This window comes from Salarias fasciatus, chromosome 6 (genome assembly GCF_902148845.1).
Source record: "Salarias fasciatus chromosome 6, fSalaFa1.1, whole genome shotgun sequence".
NCBI classification, from domain to species: Eukaryota; Metazoa; Chordata; class Actinopteri; order Blenniiformes; family Blenniidae; genus Salarias; species Salarias fasciatus.
Window position 1 is genome coordinate 27,107,748 of NC_043750.1, and position 18,694 is coordinate 27,126,441.

Consider the following 18,694-nt stretch of genomic DNA (forward strand, 5'->3'; position numbering starts at 1 on the left):
CCATGCATGTTCACGTCTTTGGTTTTGTGTCATCAGGATTTACATGCCAAAATGATCATGATTCAATCAGGTGAAACTAGTTAATTTCACAAGCAAACTGTGAAAATGCACTTCAGCATTTCAGTACAAGTGTTTCTGATTTCATTGCCATTACACAGTTTACTCATGTTGTGATCTGTCCACAACGCTCATCTTTTTTATGCTGGGTTTAAATATAGGTTACTACAGTTTCCTCCTGGGAGAAGTTTTGACTGCCTGCAGCTGCTGTCTTAGTGCATGGTGATGGCGATTGGAAATTGCATAGCGCATCTGCCTGCGGTGCATTGGAAGGCGGTGAGAGGTGTTCATTTAAACACCTTAGACGATTACAGTTGGCTGTGTTAAACCCTGTCACGCCTTCTCTCCTCCCTCTTTGCCACTTGCGCCGGTGGGAGGGACAGAGTCGTGGATGCGCCGCTCTGCGCCAGACTGCGCTGTTTACAAAAATTGCAAAATGTTCTGGACACACCCTGTTCACAGGGTGTGAGCACGGGGCAGAGCAGACGTGCCTGGTCTACTAAAACAGAGCCCTGTTATTCTATTCATTACATTTTTATTGTCATAATTTTTTTTTTATCTTGAAACAGACCAAACTTTATTTGTTATTGAAACAATGTTTTTATTTCATTTACTCTTTTTACAGTGCATGTTTTTAACAACCGCATGCAACCATTTTGCAAGTTCACACAGCAAGTTAACACACAATTACAAGTCATCTGGACATAACTACACGTGCTGCCCTCACTGTAATGTATTTGTTTCTTCCAGTTTTTCATAAAGACATTTTTTTAAAAGAAGTTCTTTTTTTTAAAGCAAAGCAATAAACTCTCAGTAGTTACACTGTTGTGGGAAATATTGGCTATAAAGTAAATCCATCAAGTGTTTAATGATTTTCCCTCCAAAATTAAGGTATTTTTAAATGATCATGAAGCAGTCATCCAAGAAACTTAAATATATTCCACTTCCGTATTATAACTGATGAAAGGATGGAGGTGATGTCTGAATTCATTTGTGTTTCCAAACGAGGGAAACCATAATACTGACCAAGAGACTGCACATGTTGAGCGTGTGCCCTCCAGTGGAGTCGGTTACTGCTGCAGTAGTGGGTACAGTGGTCATATTGGGTGTAGTTGTTGGTGTAGTTGTTGTAGTGTTGGGGGCAGGTGTTGTCATCACCCTCGCCTGTCCCACACATCGCCCCACATTCCCCACCCCGTCCACAGCTGCCACCTCCACACTCTGTGAGCAGCATGAAGAGCTGTATGTGATCACTGTGACGTTCTCGCCCCCAGGTCCCACCTCCATGCTGGTATTCAGAGTACCATTCCCTTGGCGGAGGGACATGGTCACAATACCAGTGCCGTTGATGCCATCAGTGAGATTAGCGATGAACTCCCACTGGGTGGTGGCGCAGAGAGAGGAAGCAGCAGGGCATATACCAGTTGTATTGACTATTTGGCACACAGGACTGGATATATCTGTGGCCTGAAAAGTAAAGAAAAGCAGGTTCAAGATAATTTCACATTCAATAAATGCAGCGCATGTTGAACAAAAATAGTATTTCTACTTTTGAAATGCCAAATATTTAAAACAAGTCAGAAAAAAAGAAATCCAGGTCTTTTTACGATCCATAGGATGTTATAATAATTCTGTCAAAACAACTTTAAAATACACAATACTGAACAACAGTTCTCACTATATTTACTTAAAACATTTTTGGGATTAGAATCATCTCCCATTGGATGACTGTAAAAGTTCTGTCATATGTTAATCATACGATAAAAAATGTGCAACATCCATCCATCCATCCATCCATCCAGGGTGGGCACTGGGCATGAGTGACCTAGGTGGTCACCGAATTGCTGTCCTCCAACAATGTTTTTTTTTTTTCCTTGTCAGGCTGTCCTGCGCCCTCTTGTGGGAGCATGGAAGGACCGCAGTCACGGCTGCTGGTTCATGTTTTAAGGCGGTGTGCTTCATCATTCTTTAGTTACAGTGATAGGCAACTTTAAATGTCCCCCAAGCAGCATTCATTAAACAGTGCTGGTTGGTTTAATTTCATCTCATTCGTTTATACTGTTAATCAGTGACTGGTGGAATCTCCACTAAGACCCGCCTCCTTGTGGAGACCTTTCCAGAGCTCCAAGCTATTTATCAGCTCTTTTAATACAGATTATTTATAGAAAATGAAGCACATATTATTATTATATTGTCCTTTAGTATTACAGCTTACTTTCATCTAACAGCATTGTGGGCATATTTTCAAAAGTTTTTACAAATATCATGTGGACAATAATTTTATGTTAAAGCTTCAATCTTGTGAACAGACTTTAAGGAAATTGTGTTTTCCAGAACACAGGTGAAAACATGGCAGCAACACTAAAAATAACATTACAATTTATTTACGTATTATAAAAATGTGATAAAAGTTTACTTTGAACTGCAAATGCAGATGTTGATCACTACGTGATAAAGTCTTAAACAGGAGACCTTTTAGTTATCTACTTGCTAAACACTTCTTTTTTATATGCTACACAGGGATTTTAAATGCATATACTTTTTATTCTTTGATACATATGTTGCTGTTCTTGTTGGTTGATGCCTTTCAACTATTCTGCAGCTGAAATGTACTCCACAAATAATGCTGCCTTCCCCTTCTTTATAATTCAGAAATATCAAAATGATTTATTAGAAATACAAACCTTCGACTTTCATTTAGTCTTCTTGTGGTCAGTTGGTTTAATTATTGAAAAAACAAAAACAATAAATCAGAACTCTGGACCAACTTTGTAAATGTTGACTTCAATATCTGGTTTCGAAAATTGATATTTTCTGATGAAAAATATTGATTTGTCTAATTTTAGAACCCATACATGACATTTATACTGAAAGACTTTTAATCTTTTAGATTTTTCAGTTTTGAACATATCTGTTTTATTCCAATTCCAAACATACTGCATTTTCTTACCCGGGTTACCACTGAAAACCTGAGCACAGCAAAGTTGATGTCAGTGGCAGCTGCATTTTCGACTTCGATGGTGACGGTCACGTCGGATCCTGATTCAGCGCTGGCCGGCACGGTTAAGGTCACCGTGCCGTTGGCCTCACCTCCACTGCCTGATGCAATGGTGACACTGTTGGGTGCAGTGGTGGCATAGCTGCGGTCATTGCTGACTTGCAATGAGAATGTCCCGCTTTCACTGGAGGACACAGTGAAAGGGAAGGAGAGAGAGGAACCCGGCTCGATATTGTTGCTGTTAGCTTGAGCCTGCAAAGGTGGAGATAGAAGTGGAAGAGGAGAGGAGATTAAATTTACCAAGTGTTTCATCAAACAACATAAAATGGGAGAAACACACTTCAAAAGTCAAAGAACATTAATTCAAGAAAATACCCACAGTAACAGAAAGGCTGGAAGTCTTAAGCTGAGTGGTGGCTTGTCTCTGGAATCTGTCAGATGTGGTCCTGGAGGTGGAGCCGCCGTCCTCACCTACGAGGCGAACCACAAATTCTCCTGCAGGGACTTCTCTGAATCTTACTAGGTAGTCGTTGCTTCCCAATGACTAAGGAAAACAAAAATGAAAAAGAATACTGGCTTACGATGAGGCTTTGTTTTGATGAATGGCACCCATTAACAAGGTGGGTCAAATAATGAAAGTAGTTATTTAAGTTTGACAGAACAGTTTTCATGATTTTTTAAGAAAATCAGCCCTGCCTGGAGATACTTGAATCATACTTTATAGTTACTCATACAATGCTTTATCAGTTTGATAGGGATGTCCTGATCCGATCACATGATTGGAAATTGGGGCTGATCACATGGCTTCTTGGAATTGGCCGTTACATCCCGATCAAGGATCGGATGGTGGCTGGTCAAGAGAGGACGCACAGACGCCACCCCCAATGAGTCAGAAACAGAAAAAAAGAGCAAAATGAATTCTAATACTAAATAATAGCATACTAAAAACATATGCACTTCATTTTCTATCAGTAATCGTCAATAATAGAGCACATAAACAGCTTGTAGCACCAGAAAAGTCACTCCTCGGAGGTGAGTCTTGGTACCTATTCCATCAATCACTGATTAACAATACACATACGTAAGTGATTGACATGAAATAATAACTAACCAGTGCCATTTAATGGTGGCAGCTTGGGGCAAATTTAAGGAGGTGCATTGTTATCCGGTTTATCAACACACTGAAATTGAATCATGCCAGACTCTTATCCTCTGTTGTTCCCAAATGGTGGAACAAACTTCCTAACTCGTTGTGTTCCGCCGAGTCTCTTTCTACTTTCAAGAGACAATTGAAGACTCAATTGTTCAGAGAACACCTGGGGTCTTAATCCGACCCCATGTTTGGGGAAGAATAAGGCTGAATCCCATTTCACCCCTTAGCCCTTCCCCTTGGCCCTACCCCTCGTTTTGCGCGTTCACGTGGAGGGGTAGGAGTGTCCCAATTGTCATTATGACGGAGGGGTAGGGCCAAGAAAGAGGGCCAGTCACCCCTCCAAAAGGAGATTCTCGAGAGGCACACTCCAAACGGAGGGGTATCGGCCGATGGCGAGGGGCGCTTGCTCTTTCAGCCTAGATCATGCCTGGCGGGCGGGGTTAATTCACTTCCGCATTGACTGGAGTGATCGTTTCCACACCCGCGCATTCCAGGCGCATTCCAAACACAACAGATAGACGATTATTTTCAATAAACTGGTTTCTTCAACACGGCCCGCCTGGAATGCGCGGGTGGGAAACGAGCGCCCCCGCCAATGCGGAAGTGAACTAACCCCACGGTCCAGGTGAACAAAACAAGCGCCCCTCGCCACCGGCGCCACTGGATGACAGATTTCTCAGAAAGCCTTCCAAGATCGGCAAGATGGCGGCGTCCGCAACGAAAGACGTTCATAAATGTCAGTATTTTGTCAATTAATAAAGTTTTAAAATGTAAGAAAAACATTCTTCTTCGGCAGATAATTGTCGCATCTGCCTACGTCATCGGCAGCGGCGACTACTGATGACGTACGCGATTGTCGGAGGGGTGTCCCAATTCGGAGGGGTTGACTTTCTCCCCTACCCCTTAGCACTCCGTTTCATAGGCGGAGGGCCAAGGGGAAGGGCCAAGGGGAAGGGCTAAGGGGTGAAATGGGATTCGGCCTAAGTCAGGTGTTCTAAAACCCAGCACTTATGTACCACTGACTAAGTTGACACAAAAAAAAAAAAAAAAGGGGGGGGGGGGGGTGTAATGTGTTTCTTTAACTGTAATGAAAGATTCTAATTTTGTCATTATTTAATCTTTATTATTGTTTCTGATAATTGAAGTGGCCAGACACATTTAGAAGGCTGAACAAGGAATTTGGAATGTTAAGTTAGTTAAAGTTGTTGCTTAAGGTGGTTGAGACTGTGGCCGCATGGTAGCGTAGTGGTTAGCGCTCTTGCCTTCCAGCAAGAAGGTCCTGGGTTCAAATACCACCTGGAACTCGTGGCCTTTCTGTGTGGAATTTGCATGTTCTCCCTGTGTGTGGGGGGGTTCTCTCTGGGTACTCTGACTTCCTCCTCACAATCCAAAAACAGGTCAGGTTAACTGATCACCCTAAATTGCTCCAAGGTGAGTGAATGGTTGTCTGTCTGTAAATGTCAGCTGGTGACCCTGCCTTTGCCCACAGCACCTGGGATTGGCTCCAGCTGCCTGCACTTCTTCCCCCAAAAGGGAAGAAGTGGCAAAAATGACTGAAGTTAGTTAAACTCCATTTTTGGAGAGGCATGTTTTTTAGGAAACAAACGCAGTGTATTTGATGTGATCGTGATCTGTGTACTTAAAACATTGATAACACAAACAAATAAATTTTGAGTTAGAGGAACATGTAATGATTTGGTTTTGTACTTATTTTTCTGAGTTCTGTGAATTTTATCCAGTTTTTGGAGAACTTAAAACTTGAAGTCAAAATAACTGACAAGAATTGAGTTACCTTAACGCAAAAAATGTAAGTCCTACTAACTGCAAGTCTTTGAGTTGAGCTGAATGTTTTGTTTGAGTTAACTGTTATCAAACAGTACAAGTACTTTTAAGTACATCCAACTCAAAAAAATTGAGGGAATCATTTGCCTCAATTTTTTTGAGTTCTGGAAACTGATTCGGGTTTACAGTGAGGACAAGGGGGAAAAAAAACAAAAAACAAAAAACACTTTTTTAACGCTGTATAATCCACTTCACCCAGGGTCCTTGTAAACGAGGATTCATCGCGGATTGCTTTGTATGCCGAACATGAATACGATTGTTTACAATCGGATTGAAAAAACACCTATTTAAACTGGGCCAATGAGTGGTGGAAAGGCGTGACAGAGTGCCTCTGGTCGCAAGTGTGCAAGCACGTCTTGGCCCAGAGGTTGGTGGTTCCCTTCAGGGAAAACCAAGTGGACAATGGTCAGTTCCTCTGAGGTGAGCCCCACCCTGGTGAAAAGACCCCAATTTGTGTGCACCACCCCTGGGTGGAGGCACCACTCTCCTGGTGGAGGACTCCAGTGGGAGAGGGAGTCTGCTAGTGGGTGCAGGTTGATACATGGCCCGCAGGCTGGGTTGTAGTACAATGTCGCCTCACCGGTCTCGGGCCATAAGCTGACAAACAGCGTCACTCACCAGACAGGGTTGGTGCCAATAAGCCGAAGGAGGTGTGCCAACATGGCTTTCACCAACAAAGCTAAAGCTAAACAAGCCTAAACAAGATGAGGGAATTGAACATTCCATGCTTTCAGAACTGCCTTCTGGTGGTCAGTGGGGATGAAATATAACTTGCAAGAAAAACATCAAGCAGTTGCATAAACATTCATCAAAATTGCTGCATATCAACAAAGGTGTAGTTTCCAAAATGGCAGGAGCATCCTTTTGTTTCACTGACTTCAATGTGTGGCTGTTGCATACCTGCACCGACCCATTGATCTCTGACATACTTGAGCTGTCGAAGAGAGTCACATTTGTGACTGTTGCTGTGTCACTTCCCGTCAAAGTGACCAGGAGAGTCACATTTCCTCCTGAAAGTGAAGATATAAGAGATACTGAATTTATTGTGAGGAAAATGTATGTTCAATACAAAAAGCCTGTTATGATTTCAATCTGCTGCTTCTTTTAGTCTTTCAGTTCCATTGAGGAAAATGGAAGAATTTTCTTTTGTATTGTTTTGATCATGATGATAAACATATCAGTTCCAACCAGTGGGAGGCCGTCCATCCAAAAAGTTCAGACCACCGTGGGCTCCCTCTCGTTCTTCCACAACGTCATAGACAAAATTCAGTGAACTTTGACCTAATGTGCAGAAAAGACATTTTAGTTTAGCAAATTAAAAAGAAAGACTCTTCTACTAAGTGAAATCTTATGATACTACTAACCTGTGACCTTAACAATGTATGGACTACTAGAGGTAACATTGATTTCCCACAATCCAGTGTCATTTGTGCTGTTCAGGCTTATCCGGCGAAGGTTTCCCACAGTGGAGAAAGTTGCCAAAGGACCAATGGGCTCAGATGAATTCTGTGATACTCCTAAATGAATCACAAAAGAAGGTGATCAAAAAAATGCTCTGACCATACCTTATGAAACCCTTCTTTTACTTATTCCTCACACCCAATTTCATCTCCACTGAACCAGGCTGGTAAAAAATAACCACAGCAAACTTCAAATGCTGAAAATGCCAACGTTTTTCCTTAGTTTGAGTGCAACAAAATGTAGATACACACTAAAATTATTCACATTTAAAGCATATCCTGCAATATCTACTATTTTATCACAGAAAAAAGAGGCAACTCGAAATTCCATTTGCTGTTGTGCTTTCCCCTGAAGGATTTCTGCATTTTTAAGCATCACAATTGACATAGAGACGAACTCTGTTTTCATCAATTCTTGTCTGGTTTTAGATCCTGCCATAGCACTGAGTCAGCACCTGTCTTGCATAAAGTATATGAAAATCATACTTGAGTAAAAGTTTAGATACCTTGCTGGAAATCTACTTTGGTGAAAGTGAAAGTCACCTGTAAAATAGTGACTTCAATAAAAGTCTTAAAGTTCGTCATATGAAATGTACTTAAGTATCAAAGTAACAAAGATATCATTAAGTTGTATTTCTTTTCTCTCACAGGCTTCATTAAACTTAGTTTCCTCTCCATTCACCTCTTGCTCCACTCTCCCCCTTCCCTTGATTGTCCACAAATTTGCTGTTCATCTTCAGTAGAATTACTATTGCAGCAACAAATCATTGATTGACTACTAAATTTTTTATACAACATTTTGTCATCATTTACACAACTTACAATCACTTTATTCAAAATTTAACAATCAATTGCCCAAATTCTATCATCTAAATTCAGATTTATTGAAATTGATTGATTGATTAGAAATGAATCCCTCTTGTTCCTCCGAAATTCACGTGTGGAGTGGAGGTGAAGTTATATTTCCACATTTAACCGCACACACAACAGAGAAGAAACAAAGAAAATAAACTTCTGCGAGTGGACTTCAAAAAGGTTAGTTAACAAAATACATAATGTGGAAGATGTATTTCGACTGAACCTGTCGAGCTGGTGAGTCTGAAGGTGAGAGATCTTTGCACTCCTGTTATGTAAATGATAATGTTTCTGACCGATGCATCAATAACAAAAGAGAAATTCATAGGACGTCCTGGATCAACTGCTGCTTGGAAAACTGTCACCTGGAAAAAAGAGAACAGCAATAACAAGGTAAAAACTGGTGAGGTCTGGGATTTAGATAATCATATTTGCATATAACTGATTTGATGGTTTGCAAGCATGTGAGTCCAGTGATTTCCAAAAGATTTTCTTTGATGTCTCACCACAGCATTGGCTGATAGGTCTTCTATAACAGCAGTGGCCTGAGTAAGATCTAACTTGCTGACCTCGATAGTCTGACCCCCAGAGGCCCGGGCTAAGTCCCGGTATAGCTTAGTCTGTGCCTGGGTCAGGCTACGTGTCAATGGATTTTGACCATCACTTTGGCCTCGCCGCGTAGCAAACACATCTGTCAGCATGAAAGTTACCTGAAATTGCAAAGAGAGAGGATTAGTGAAGTTAGTTAATGCTTCTGACACACACACACACACACACACACACACACACACACACACACACACACACACACACACACACACACACACACATTGATATGTGGTTGTCTACTGGGGTATCAGTCTGTATTTACATTGCGATTTACATAAAAAGAAAACACAAAAAGTGTGTTACTCTCTCAAAGATTATTTTATTTCATTTTTTCTTTATACATTTTATTGATTAAACAAGTTCTTAGAGAACTTACCACAGACTTTGTACTCTCTATCAGTGCTGTAACGGTGTTTTTCAGATGGCCATCATTTGCAGGAGCATCAGTGAAGAGGAAAATGTCGGATGCCGGTGGAGCAGCAGTTAGAGCAAGCTTCCAGTCATAAGTGAGAAAAAGTGTTATTTTAAATGTCTCTTTAAGTATTCTCGTGAATGACATTTAAATATTCTCTCAACTGGATAAACAATGAAAACAATCAGTGGTACACACACACACACACACACGAGCACGAGTGTGGGACTGTAAGTGTGTGTCAAATGTAGTGTGGGCATGACGTGCAGCGCCATGACCATCACCCTCAGCTTGCATGTCCTGGATAATTACCAGCTACATTTCCTAACAAACAACTGTAGGAAGTTCTCTGTTGTATCTCTATGCAGATGATACCAGTATTCTAGCTAAATATAGTAAGAAATCATATCGTCAAGAGGAGCCTCATATCTAAATGCTCCTCTTGAAAGAGCAAATTCATTTGGCACATTACAGCAGCCAGAAAAATACAAGAAAAAAAAAACAAAAACAAGCTCAGAGCTGTCCTGCTCAAGTAACTTGGTATAGTTATATTTGAGGGCTTGGTTGAATAAAAGAGTGCAGACATGAGAAATTTATTTTTTAGAGACTTGAGATTTGACGTGGACTTGGAGAAAAAAAAAGACTTATGAGCATCTCGACAAGTGTTCAATATGCTGACGTCCTGCTCAAAGCTTCAAAATGCTGTGGGTAATGTCGCGTAATATGCCCATCTTTAAATATTTAGTCAATGACTCTAATGAACCAACTTTTGTTGTTGGCTGAGAAGAGCAGCTCTGAACACAGTCTGCAATCTGGGACGCATTTGATTTGTATACTTAAGCATGTAGTTTGCATTATAATCATAACACTCGTATGCGCTATATACTTTTTGAGTATGTATACATTAGTAGACCATTTGAAAAACAAGAAAACACACAAAAATCACCTCAGCTTCTCTCCATTGCTGTGCCACTGCCTGTCGGGCAGATGCTATTCTGAGATCGATCTGAAAGTGATCCCAACAATATCCTTCATAGCTGTTGTTAATTTGTGATAAAATATTTGTGCATTTACTTTTACAGTGGGCTACATGTTCGTTGTTACTTTCGACTTGTTATGGCTGGCTCCTTTAACAATCTCATCACGAGCTACAAGCAAAGCCAAGATTGCTTGATTATGTGATCTAAATTTAAAGTATAATGGGGTTTATTATGGGACAAAATAACATTAACTAACTAGTTAACCTTTTCCTACCGGCCAGTACTAACTGCTATGGTGAACGAAAAGATATTTAAATTACAGACCAAAATAACACTGAATAGACAGGGCTAAAGAAAAAAAAAAAACCCACAGTTGATCCGTACCATGAAAAGCTTAACTAATAGACTGCCTGCATGCTGCGTCGGGAGCCGTGAGTGGGGTGCTGGATGCGCCCCCCGACCTTTAATTCTGCCCCCCCCCCCCCCCCAAACCCTGGGCACAGGACAACAGACCTGTTTGCCCCCCTCTGTCGGCGGGCCTGATCACGTATAGAGTCATATAGTATGTGACCCTAATTGCGAGCTTTGGATCTTTCTTCAAATAGTAGTTTTTCTTAAAATAAGAGTGAAATGTATAACTTTCAGTACATTTAGGGGTTTAAAGTGATGAGAAACATGCTTATTTGCATGTAATTTACAAATTAAATTGATATAAGTGAAATTTAGCTTTTACAATGAAATTTTGATTTTGTGATGCTGCTGCTGGTCAAAACATCAAGTCACAGCGTACACGACATAAGTCAAGACCTGTGGATAACAGTTGGTTCCATGATTTTAGCATAAACGCTTTTAACGAGACACCACAGACAGAGTTCAAAGGTCAGCATTTCTGAGCAGGAGCAAATTCAGATGTCCAGAATCACATAATCTTACTTCCCTGATCAAGTCCTTTCCAATGATGTGTCATTTTTAGTCCTATGACACCTTCATAATTTTCACCATTCTGGATGCACCCGTGTGCCAGGTGGAGATTTCAAGGAGAGGCTAACAATGACACTCCACACAAGTGTTCCAGGAAGTTAAATTGAAGAAATTATCTACTGTCCACTCACAAAATTAGTTTGATTTTCCAATTACTTCAAGTTCAAATTAGTTCATTTTCATCCAGTTGAGCTTCACTTCTCCATGAAATCTACACCCAGGATGCCCAGTCCCCCAAAACACAGCCAGAACGCTCCAGCCAGCACCCCAGAGCCACCACCAACCCGCCTTATTTTGGGTTAAACCAATTTTCACTCTGATTGTTTTTTTTTTTTTTTTTTTTTTATAAGACAGATTCAAGAATTCAAACTAATAGTACACTCACACGTAGTCCAGACAGACTCTTTTCTCTGATGTCACCAGCTCCTCCACTTGCAGTGAGTCTGTTAATACTGGCTTTGAAGACATCTGGGTCAGTTGTACTCATCACAGGTCCAAAACCTGGGCATACGAAATAATGAAAGCTGCTTAATTTTTGCATTTCTCCATGAATACAGTACATTCTTCACACAGTATATTTAACAATAATTTGATGTGGTACAGGGTTCTTAGTTACACACCTGGGTCATGGAAAGGTACCAGAATGTATAGAGATGGCTCCTCTGGTGTTCCTGTCCTGCTGTCAATAATCCGAAAAGTAACGTCCCTAACTGCAGCTATGTCATCTCTCATACTGCCAGTAGTGTCAATCACAAAACATAGTGCAGAGGACTGGGACAGACCCATGAATCTGAAGGAACATGAGGGAGAAAATCTTTGAAATGGTTATTTAAGATCTGAACACCTCACATTTTGAATAATTGCAGCAACATGAAAGTCTTGCTGGAAAATTCAAAGTAATGAAATCTCTGCATTTTTTTTTTTTTAGCAATGGCATGGAGTGACTGTACATTCAACCTGTATGCAGCCAGTTTCCATCTTCAACACTGCTGGATAACCCATTGTACACACTGCTTTATTTCATACTATCTACACTCGGTCGGTCATTGTAGCTTTGTGATGTAAATAATTGTATGAGTGTAAAACATGACCGAACAATTTCAATACCGCAGAAAGTTCCTGTCTCCAACCGCTACTCTGATGTCTTCCAGTAGCTCCAATGTGGCATCAAGTGCCAGATCTGCTGCTTCCTGATGAAGGAAACCATGGCTGGAGTCTCGTGTATCCTTATTAATACCTCCCACAGGATCCTTAAAACTTGTTCGATCTGAAAAACCACCATGGCTGCATTTACCTTTGAAGAGAGACAAACCACATTGACAGTTTGATAAGTTACAGCTCAGTCAGGTGAATGGCAATTGTTTAAAGACATTACATCAAGAAATACATCATGGAGAAGGACTTCAACAAGGAAAAATTATATATCTATTTTTATATCCCGGGTCAATGAGTTTTAAGGTTGTATTGCTGTGCTTTTTCCATGATGAATGGAATGTAACGTCACAATCAGTGTGACTCTAGAATAGTTTTTGCTAAATTTCCCAACAGCCAGCCAATAGAATTCATCGAGACGCACTTATTAATGAGCTACCTTAAAAAACCAGCAGTCACCTTCAAAACAAATTACGAACCAAAACATTGACAAAATGAGCATGAACAGAAATATTTACCTGCAGGTTTATCGCTAGAGAAAGGTTCGAAGTAACCGGACGTTATAAGCTGTTGTGTTATCACTTCAGGCAATATGTTGTCTGTACAATCATTTCCTATGCAGCTCCTACAGGTTGGAACATTCACACCTACAAAAAAAAAAAAAAAAAAAATCAGCACAGACATTACAATCGGACTATTAAAACTTTTAGAAATTAAAGGATGGTAAAATGCTTCAAATATGAACATTTTGCAAACATCGATACCTGCACCTGCAACATATAAAACACATTCATAAATCCATCCAGAGTAATAAAAATGTGACAAAATCAGAGACAAACACAATGGAAGCAGATTTTTCTCAGGTGTGATGGGGTGCTGGTCGGGCAAGCCAAAGTCAAATGAGGCTAAAGTGAAGACCCAGACAAACAAGTTCATAATAACCCCATGTAACAGGAATGCAAATAATTGCGTACTCTGTCTGGACAAACATTTGGGCCATCTCTGAGGTGGTGTTCACCAGCGGTCACCCAGCGGCTGGGTAGCTCACATGTTGTGGTCATGCACAAGCCAAACAAGTTATGTGGGGAAGCCTAAGATGATCCTCCACCCGCGAAGTCCAACATGGAGAGTGGGGCATTGCCCACATAGTGTAAAAGAACGGGGGGGAAAGCTTGGACTATTGTTTGTGCTTATGCACCAAACACCAGCTTAGAATATTTGCCTTTCTAGAAGAAAGTGAGCAAGGTTTTGGAAATGGCACAGTCAACAGACTCCATAGTTGTTATAGGAGCCAAAGCATGAGATAAGGCTTACAACGGACAAAATACATTTATTGATTTAATTTAACGTATAAGGATCTGTTTCATACTTTTAGAATATATATTTAGAGGTGTAAGATCAGTATGCTGTTACTTTGTTATTTGGATTATTGTTTTTTTACATTGCATACTGCAGAGGGTATTCATAGAGTATTAAGAATGTTTTTGTTTTGATAAGTTGATAAACGTTTTGTTTACTTAAGAGAATCTTGATTGGAATAGGCCACATTGGAGTTCCGTGTGCGCAGTGGATTGTGAGTTGGGTGAAAGGTTAAGGCTTAAGATTGATGGGAAAAAAGGAAAAATAAAGCCTCCAGCCATGAGTAATGAAGATTAATAAGGTAGGCGCTGTATAAGCCTTTTCTCCAACGGTGAATGCACTGTGCTGAGGGTATTGCTTTGCCATCGTCGATGACTGACAGGCCCCTGAGGCATGTAAAAAAGGATCGCTTAGCCCTCATCTTTGACAGACAGGCTCGTTTGGCGAACTCAGTGGCAGCCATTACAGTGACTTTCAATAGCTGCAATGTACAGTCAACATGAGCCAAGTAAAAAGATCTGCATCAGTGTCACAGCGCACTGAACCTAGAAAGGTTAAAATGATGGAGAAAGCTCTCGAGGAGAAGATTCGTAATGCTATTAACAATAGAAAAGCTAAGCTCGGCTGGTTGACAAGTAAAATGAATCAGATTAATCAGTTGATGGAGGCTGGTGATGACAATAATCTGCCAGTTTTACAGACAACATTGATGGTTGAATTCAATAAGCTATTTGGAGAGTTTTGTGAACTTAACATCTCAGTTAAAGTGTTGTTGAGTGAGATATCAGAAGATGAGATGAAGGCAGATCAGGACGGATGGTTCACACCCAAGGCGGACATGTTCTATAGCTTGACCGTAAGAGCTGAGACATGGATGAAGGAAGTGCAACTTCCCAGAGTCCCAAGATGACCAACAGAAGATGTCAAGGGAGGATGTCCAGTTCCTTGAGATGGTGTCACAGTCTGCTAAGCTGACAGAGGGTCACTACAGCATTGGTCTACTACTGAGGAACACAGCCATCAACATGCCAAACAACAGAAGAGCTGCTGAACAATGAGCTCTCAACCTAAGAAGGAAGTTCATTAAAAATCATCATTTCCCTGCTGACTACTCGGCTTTTGTGGAAGACTGGATCGCAAAGGGGATGCAGTCAAAGTTCCGGCTTTTGCTGTAAGGAAGCAACCACCGCCTTAGACCCTCACATCCGGCAAGAAAAAACTCCAAAAACCCAGTGGGAAAAGGAGAAATCTTGGGGAGAACCACAGTATGGAGGGATCCCACTCCCAGGGACAGACAGCTTTGGCAACAGCTAGCATGAGACAATAAGAAGTAAAGCCTAGGACTATGTTGAGTACAGTCCGTTGGACGGTCCAGCACAAGAACCACAGATCCCAGAAGTAGAACCGAAGCCAGTCCGTAGGCAGCACCATCAGGAATGTCCTCCCGGTCCGACCGGAGCTTGTTCGTAGGCCCTCGTAATAATGGAGTCAGCAACTGAAACTGGAGAAGACTCTCCCTCGAAGGGGGGGACAACAGGTGAAAAGCAATGAACAGACTAAAGGGAATAACATTCAGACATTAGAGGACAGGGCTCAGTGCACCGTACTTCCCACAGCATTCTAGCTCCGAGGGCAGCTTTGTGGATAGTTTAGTATTTAAACTAGTATTTAGTTAGTATAGTTTGGATTGTTTAGTTTAGTTTAGTTTAGTTTAGTTTAGTTTAGTTTAGAATCCCTAGCTGACCTGATCATAGGCTGCATTGAAGAAAAATGTCTTGAGCCTAACCTTAAATGTGGAGACTGTGTCTGCCTCTTTGACACCACTTGGAAGCTGGTTCCATAAAAACGGTGCCTGATAGCTAAAGGCTCTTCCACCTAGTGTCCATTTAGAGACTCTAGGAGTCACCAGTAACCCTGCATTTTGAGAGCGAAGTGCTCTGATTGGTTGATAAGGCGTTAAAGCATCTTGGAGATAGGTCGGAGCCATCCCATTTAGGATTTTGTAAGTCAGGAGAAGGATTTTAAATCTAACTCTAAACTTGACAGGAAGCCAGTGAAAAGATTTTAGAACGGGAGTAATGTGTGTCTTCTAGTTCCGGTTAATAATCTGGCGGCCACATTTTGAACCAACTGAAAGTTTTTTAATGCACTTTTTGGGCAGGCTGCAAGAAGGGAGTTGCAGTAGTCCAGTCTAGTAGAAACAAATGCATGGATGAGTTTTTCTGCATCGCTTCTAGGTAGAATGTTTCTTATTTTAGCTATGTTGTGCAAGTGGAAATATGCTGTTTTACAAGCCAGGTTGATGTGTGCTTTAAAGGAGATATCCTGATCAAATAAGACCCCGAGGTTCCTCACAGTAGAGGAGGAGGATACACTGATATTATCTAAGGTGATAATCTGTTCAGATAGACACTCTCTCAGTTTATGGGGGCCTAGTATAATGACCTCTGTTTTGCCAGGATTAAGACGGAGATAGTTCGTAGTCATCCAGGATTTAATTTCTCTGATACAGTCACTGAGTCTGTCTATTTGATTAGTTTGATCAGGTTTCATAGATAAATACAATTGTGTGTCATCTGCATAGCAATGATAATTGATATCGTGACTTCTAATTATGTTCCCTAAAGGAAGCATATATAACAGAAATAAAATTGGCCCGAGCACGGACCCTTGAGGAACCCCATAACTGACCTGGGAGCACGGTGAGGACTGTTGCTTAACGTGAACAAATTGGTACCTATTAGATAAATAGGATTTGAACCAGCAGAGGGCTTTTCCTCTGATGCCAACCTCACATTCTAACCTGTGCAGGAGAATATTGTGGTCAGTTGTATCAAAAACCTGCACTGAGATCTGGGAGAACCAGGATTGAGACGAGACCTGCGTCAGCCGCCAATAGCAAATCATTAGTGACTTCAACTAACACAGTCTCAGTGCTGTGATAAACTATTGTCCTGTAGGTGGCGGCAAAGCTGTTTAACCACGACTTTTTCCAGGACTTTTGAAATATAAGGCAGATTTGATATCGGTCTGTAGTTGGCTAGAATATCCAGATCAAGATTAGTTTTTTCAGCAGTGGTTTGATTACTACGAATTTAAATGACTGTGGCACGTAGCCAATTTCGAGAGAGGTATTTATTATAGTTATGATCGTATTTAAGATAACTGGAAGAATATCTTTGAAAAACTTAGTTGGAATTGGATCTGGGAGACAGGTCGAAGTTTTAGAAGACATTACAATCGAAGTAATCTCAGCCCCATTTACTGATGAGAAACTATCCAGTATTTCAGGTTTTTCAGGTGGCGGCAGTGGCTGGATTTCCTGAGCTTGATCTGAGGAAAGCGCTTCACTGATTTTACCTCTGATGGTTATGATTTTATCATTAAAGAATTTAAGAAAGTCATGGCAGTTTAAAGATTCTGGGATTACTGGTTCCACTGCAGTATGACTGTTTGTCAGTCTGGCTACAGTGTTGAACAGAAACCAAGGGTTATTTTTGTTTACTTCTATTAAACAAGAGTAATATAATGTCTTGGCTTTAAAAAGAGTTTGTTTATAGCTTAGCAAGCTACATTTCCAAGCCTTCAGAGATTGTTCCTATTTAGATTTACTCCACAGTCTTTCTAATTGCCGAGTTTTTTGTTTGAGAACACGGGTTTCAGAATTAAACCATGGAGCAACGCGCCTGGGTCAATTCGTTTTCAGCTGCAACTGAGCAACTACGTCAAGGGCAGATTTTAGTCAGTGCATAGCACTGTCAACAAACTGATCACTATTATCACCACTGGTCAATAAGCTCATTTCTGTGAGTTCACAAGATAATGCAGCAAATGCAGGCTGGATCAATTCTTTGTACCGAGCCACAGATTTTTCAGATAATGTCCGTATCAGCTGAATTTTATCTTTTTGAGCAGAGTAGTCTTCAATCAAAACCTGAAAAGTAATTAAGAAATGGTCTGAGAGTATGGGGTTCTGAGGGAGAACATTTAGGTCACTGACCTCTATCCCATATGTTAAAACCAGATCCAGGGTGTGCTTGTGACTATGAGTGGATTCATCAACATTTTGAGTGAAACCGATACTATCTAATACTGCAATAAACGCATTACTCAAACTGTCACCAGAATCATCCACATGGATGTTAAAGTCACCTATTGTAAGGATCTTGTTATGAGCCAATACTATATTGCTTAAAAACTCTGAGAACTCAGTTAAAAAGTCAGAGTAAGGACCAGGAGGTCGATACACAATAATTAATAGCACAGCTTTTTGATTCTTCCAATTTGGACAAGTAAGCGTTAGTATTAAGCTTTCAAAAGAGTTGAATTTGACATTAGTTTTGGGTTTAAGAAGAAGACTGGAGTGCGATATCACTGCCACACCTCCACCTCGACCTGTTGATCTAGCTGTTTGGAAATTAACATAGGTTGGAGGGGTACATTCATTGAGCCTCACATAGTCATCTTGCTGAAGCCAAGTTTCTGTTAGAGCAAGGAGATCAATGTTATTGTCGCCGATAAGGTCATTAACTAACAGAGATTTAGTGGAGATTGCTCTAATGTTTAGTAGACCACATTTTATGTATTTCCTCCTGGAAAAGTTATTCTGTCTCGTACAGGTGTTAAGCTTTTTGACTTTTTTTTAATGCTTTGTGTACTATGGACAGACACAGTCTCTGTTAGCCTAGGTAAACCTCCATGCTTGACTTGTAAAAATCCGGGAGCAGGATTAGTGACGGGATCAACAAGATCAACAGAGGAGCATTCTACACGACTGCTCTGCGCCCGGGGCTCATAGCTGGTTTGTCAATTTAGCATACTAAGTCGATCAGCCAT

The 18,694-nt window shown here is 40.8% G+C and overlaps 1 protein-coding gene across 1 annotated transcript in view; it reads right to left on the reverse strand.

Moving 5' to 3' along the window:
• Positions 1–390: 390 nt before the first annotated feature.
• LOC115389791 (von Willebrand factor A domain-containing protein 7-like) overlaps positions 391–18,694 on the reverse strand; it is a 28,330-nt gene continuing 10,026 nt past the window's right edge. The window contains exons 5-18 of the mRNA XM_030093367.1: positions 13,018–13,146; positions 12,455–12,641; positions 11,968–12,137; positions 11,733–11,848; positions 9,351–9,467; positions 8,872–9,075; positions 8,592–8,730; positions 7,415–7,567; positions 7,239–7,331; positions 6,951–7,060; positions 3,435–3,599; positions 3,008–3,307; positions 1,084–1,524; positions 391–468 (exon numbers count right to left, since the gene is read on the reverse strand). Coding sequence (XP_029949227.1) covers positions 391–468; positions 1,084–1,524; positions 3,008–3,307; positions 3,435–3,599; positions 6,951–7,060; positions 7,239–7,331; positions 7,415–7,567; positions 8,592–8,730; positions 8,872–9,075; positions 9,351–9,467; positions 11,733–11,848; positions 11,968–12,137; positions 12,455–12,641; positions 13,018–13,146 — 2,402 coding nt within the window. The remainder of the gene's footprint in view (positions 469–1,083; positions 1,525–3,007; positions 3,308–3,434; positions 3,600–6,950; positions 7,061–7,238; positions 7,332–7,414; positions 7,568–8,591; positions 8,731–8,871; positions 9,076–9,350; positions 9,468–11,732; positions 11,849–11,967; positions 12,138–12,454; positions 12,642–13,017; positions 13,147–18,694) is intronic.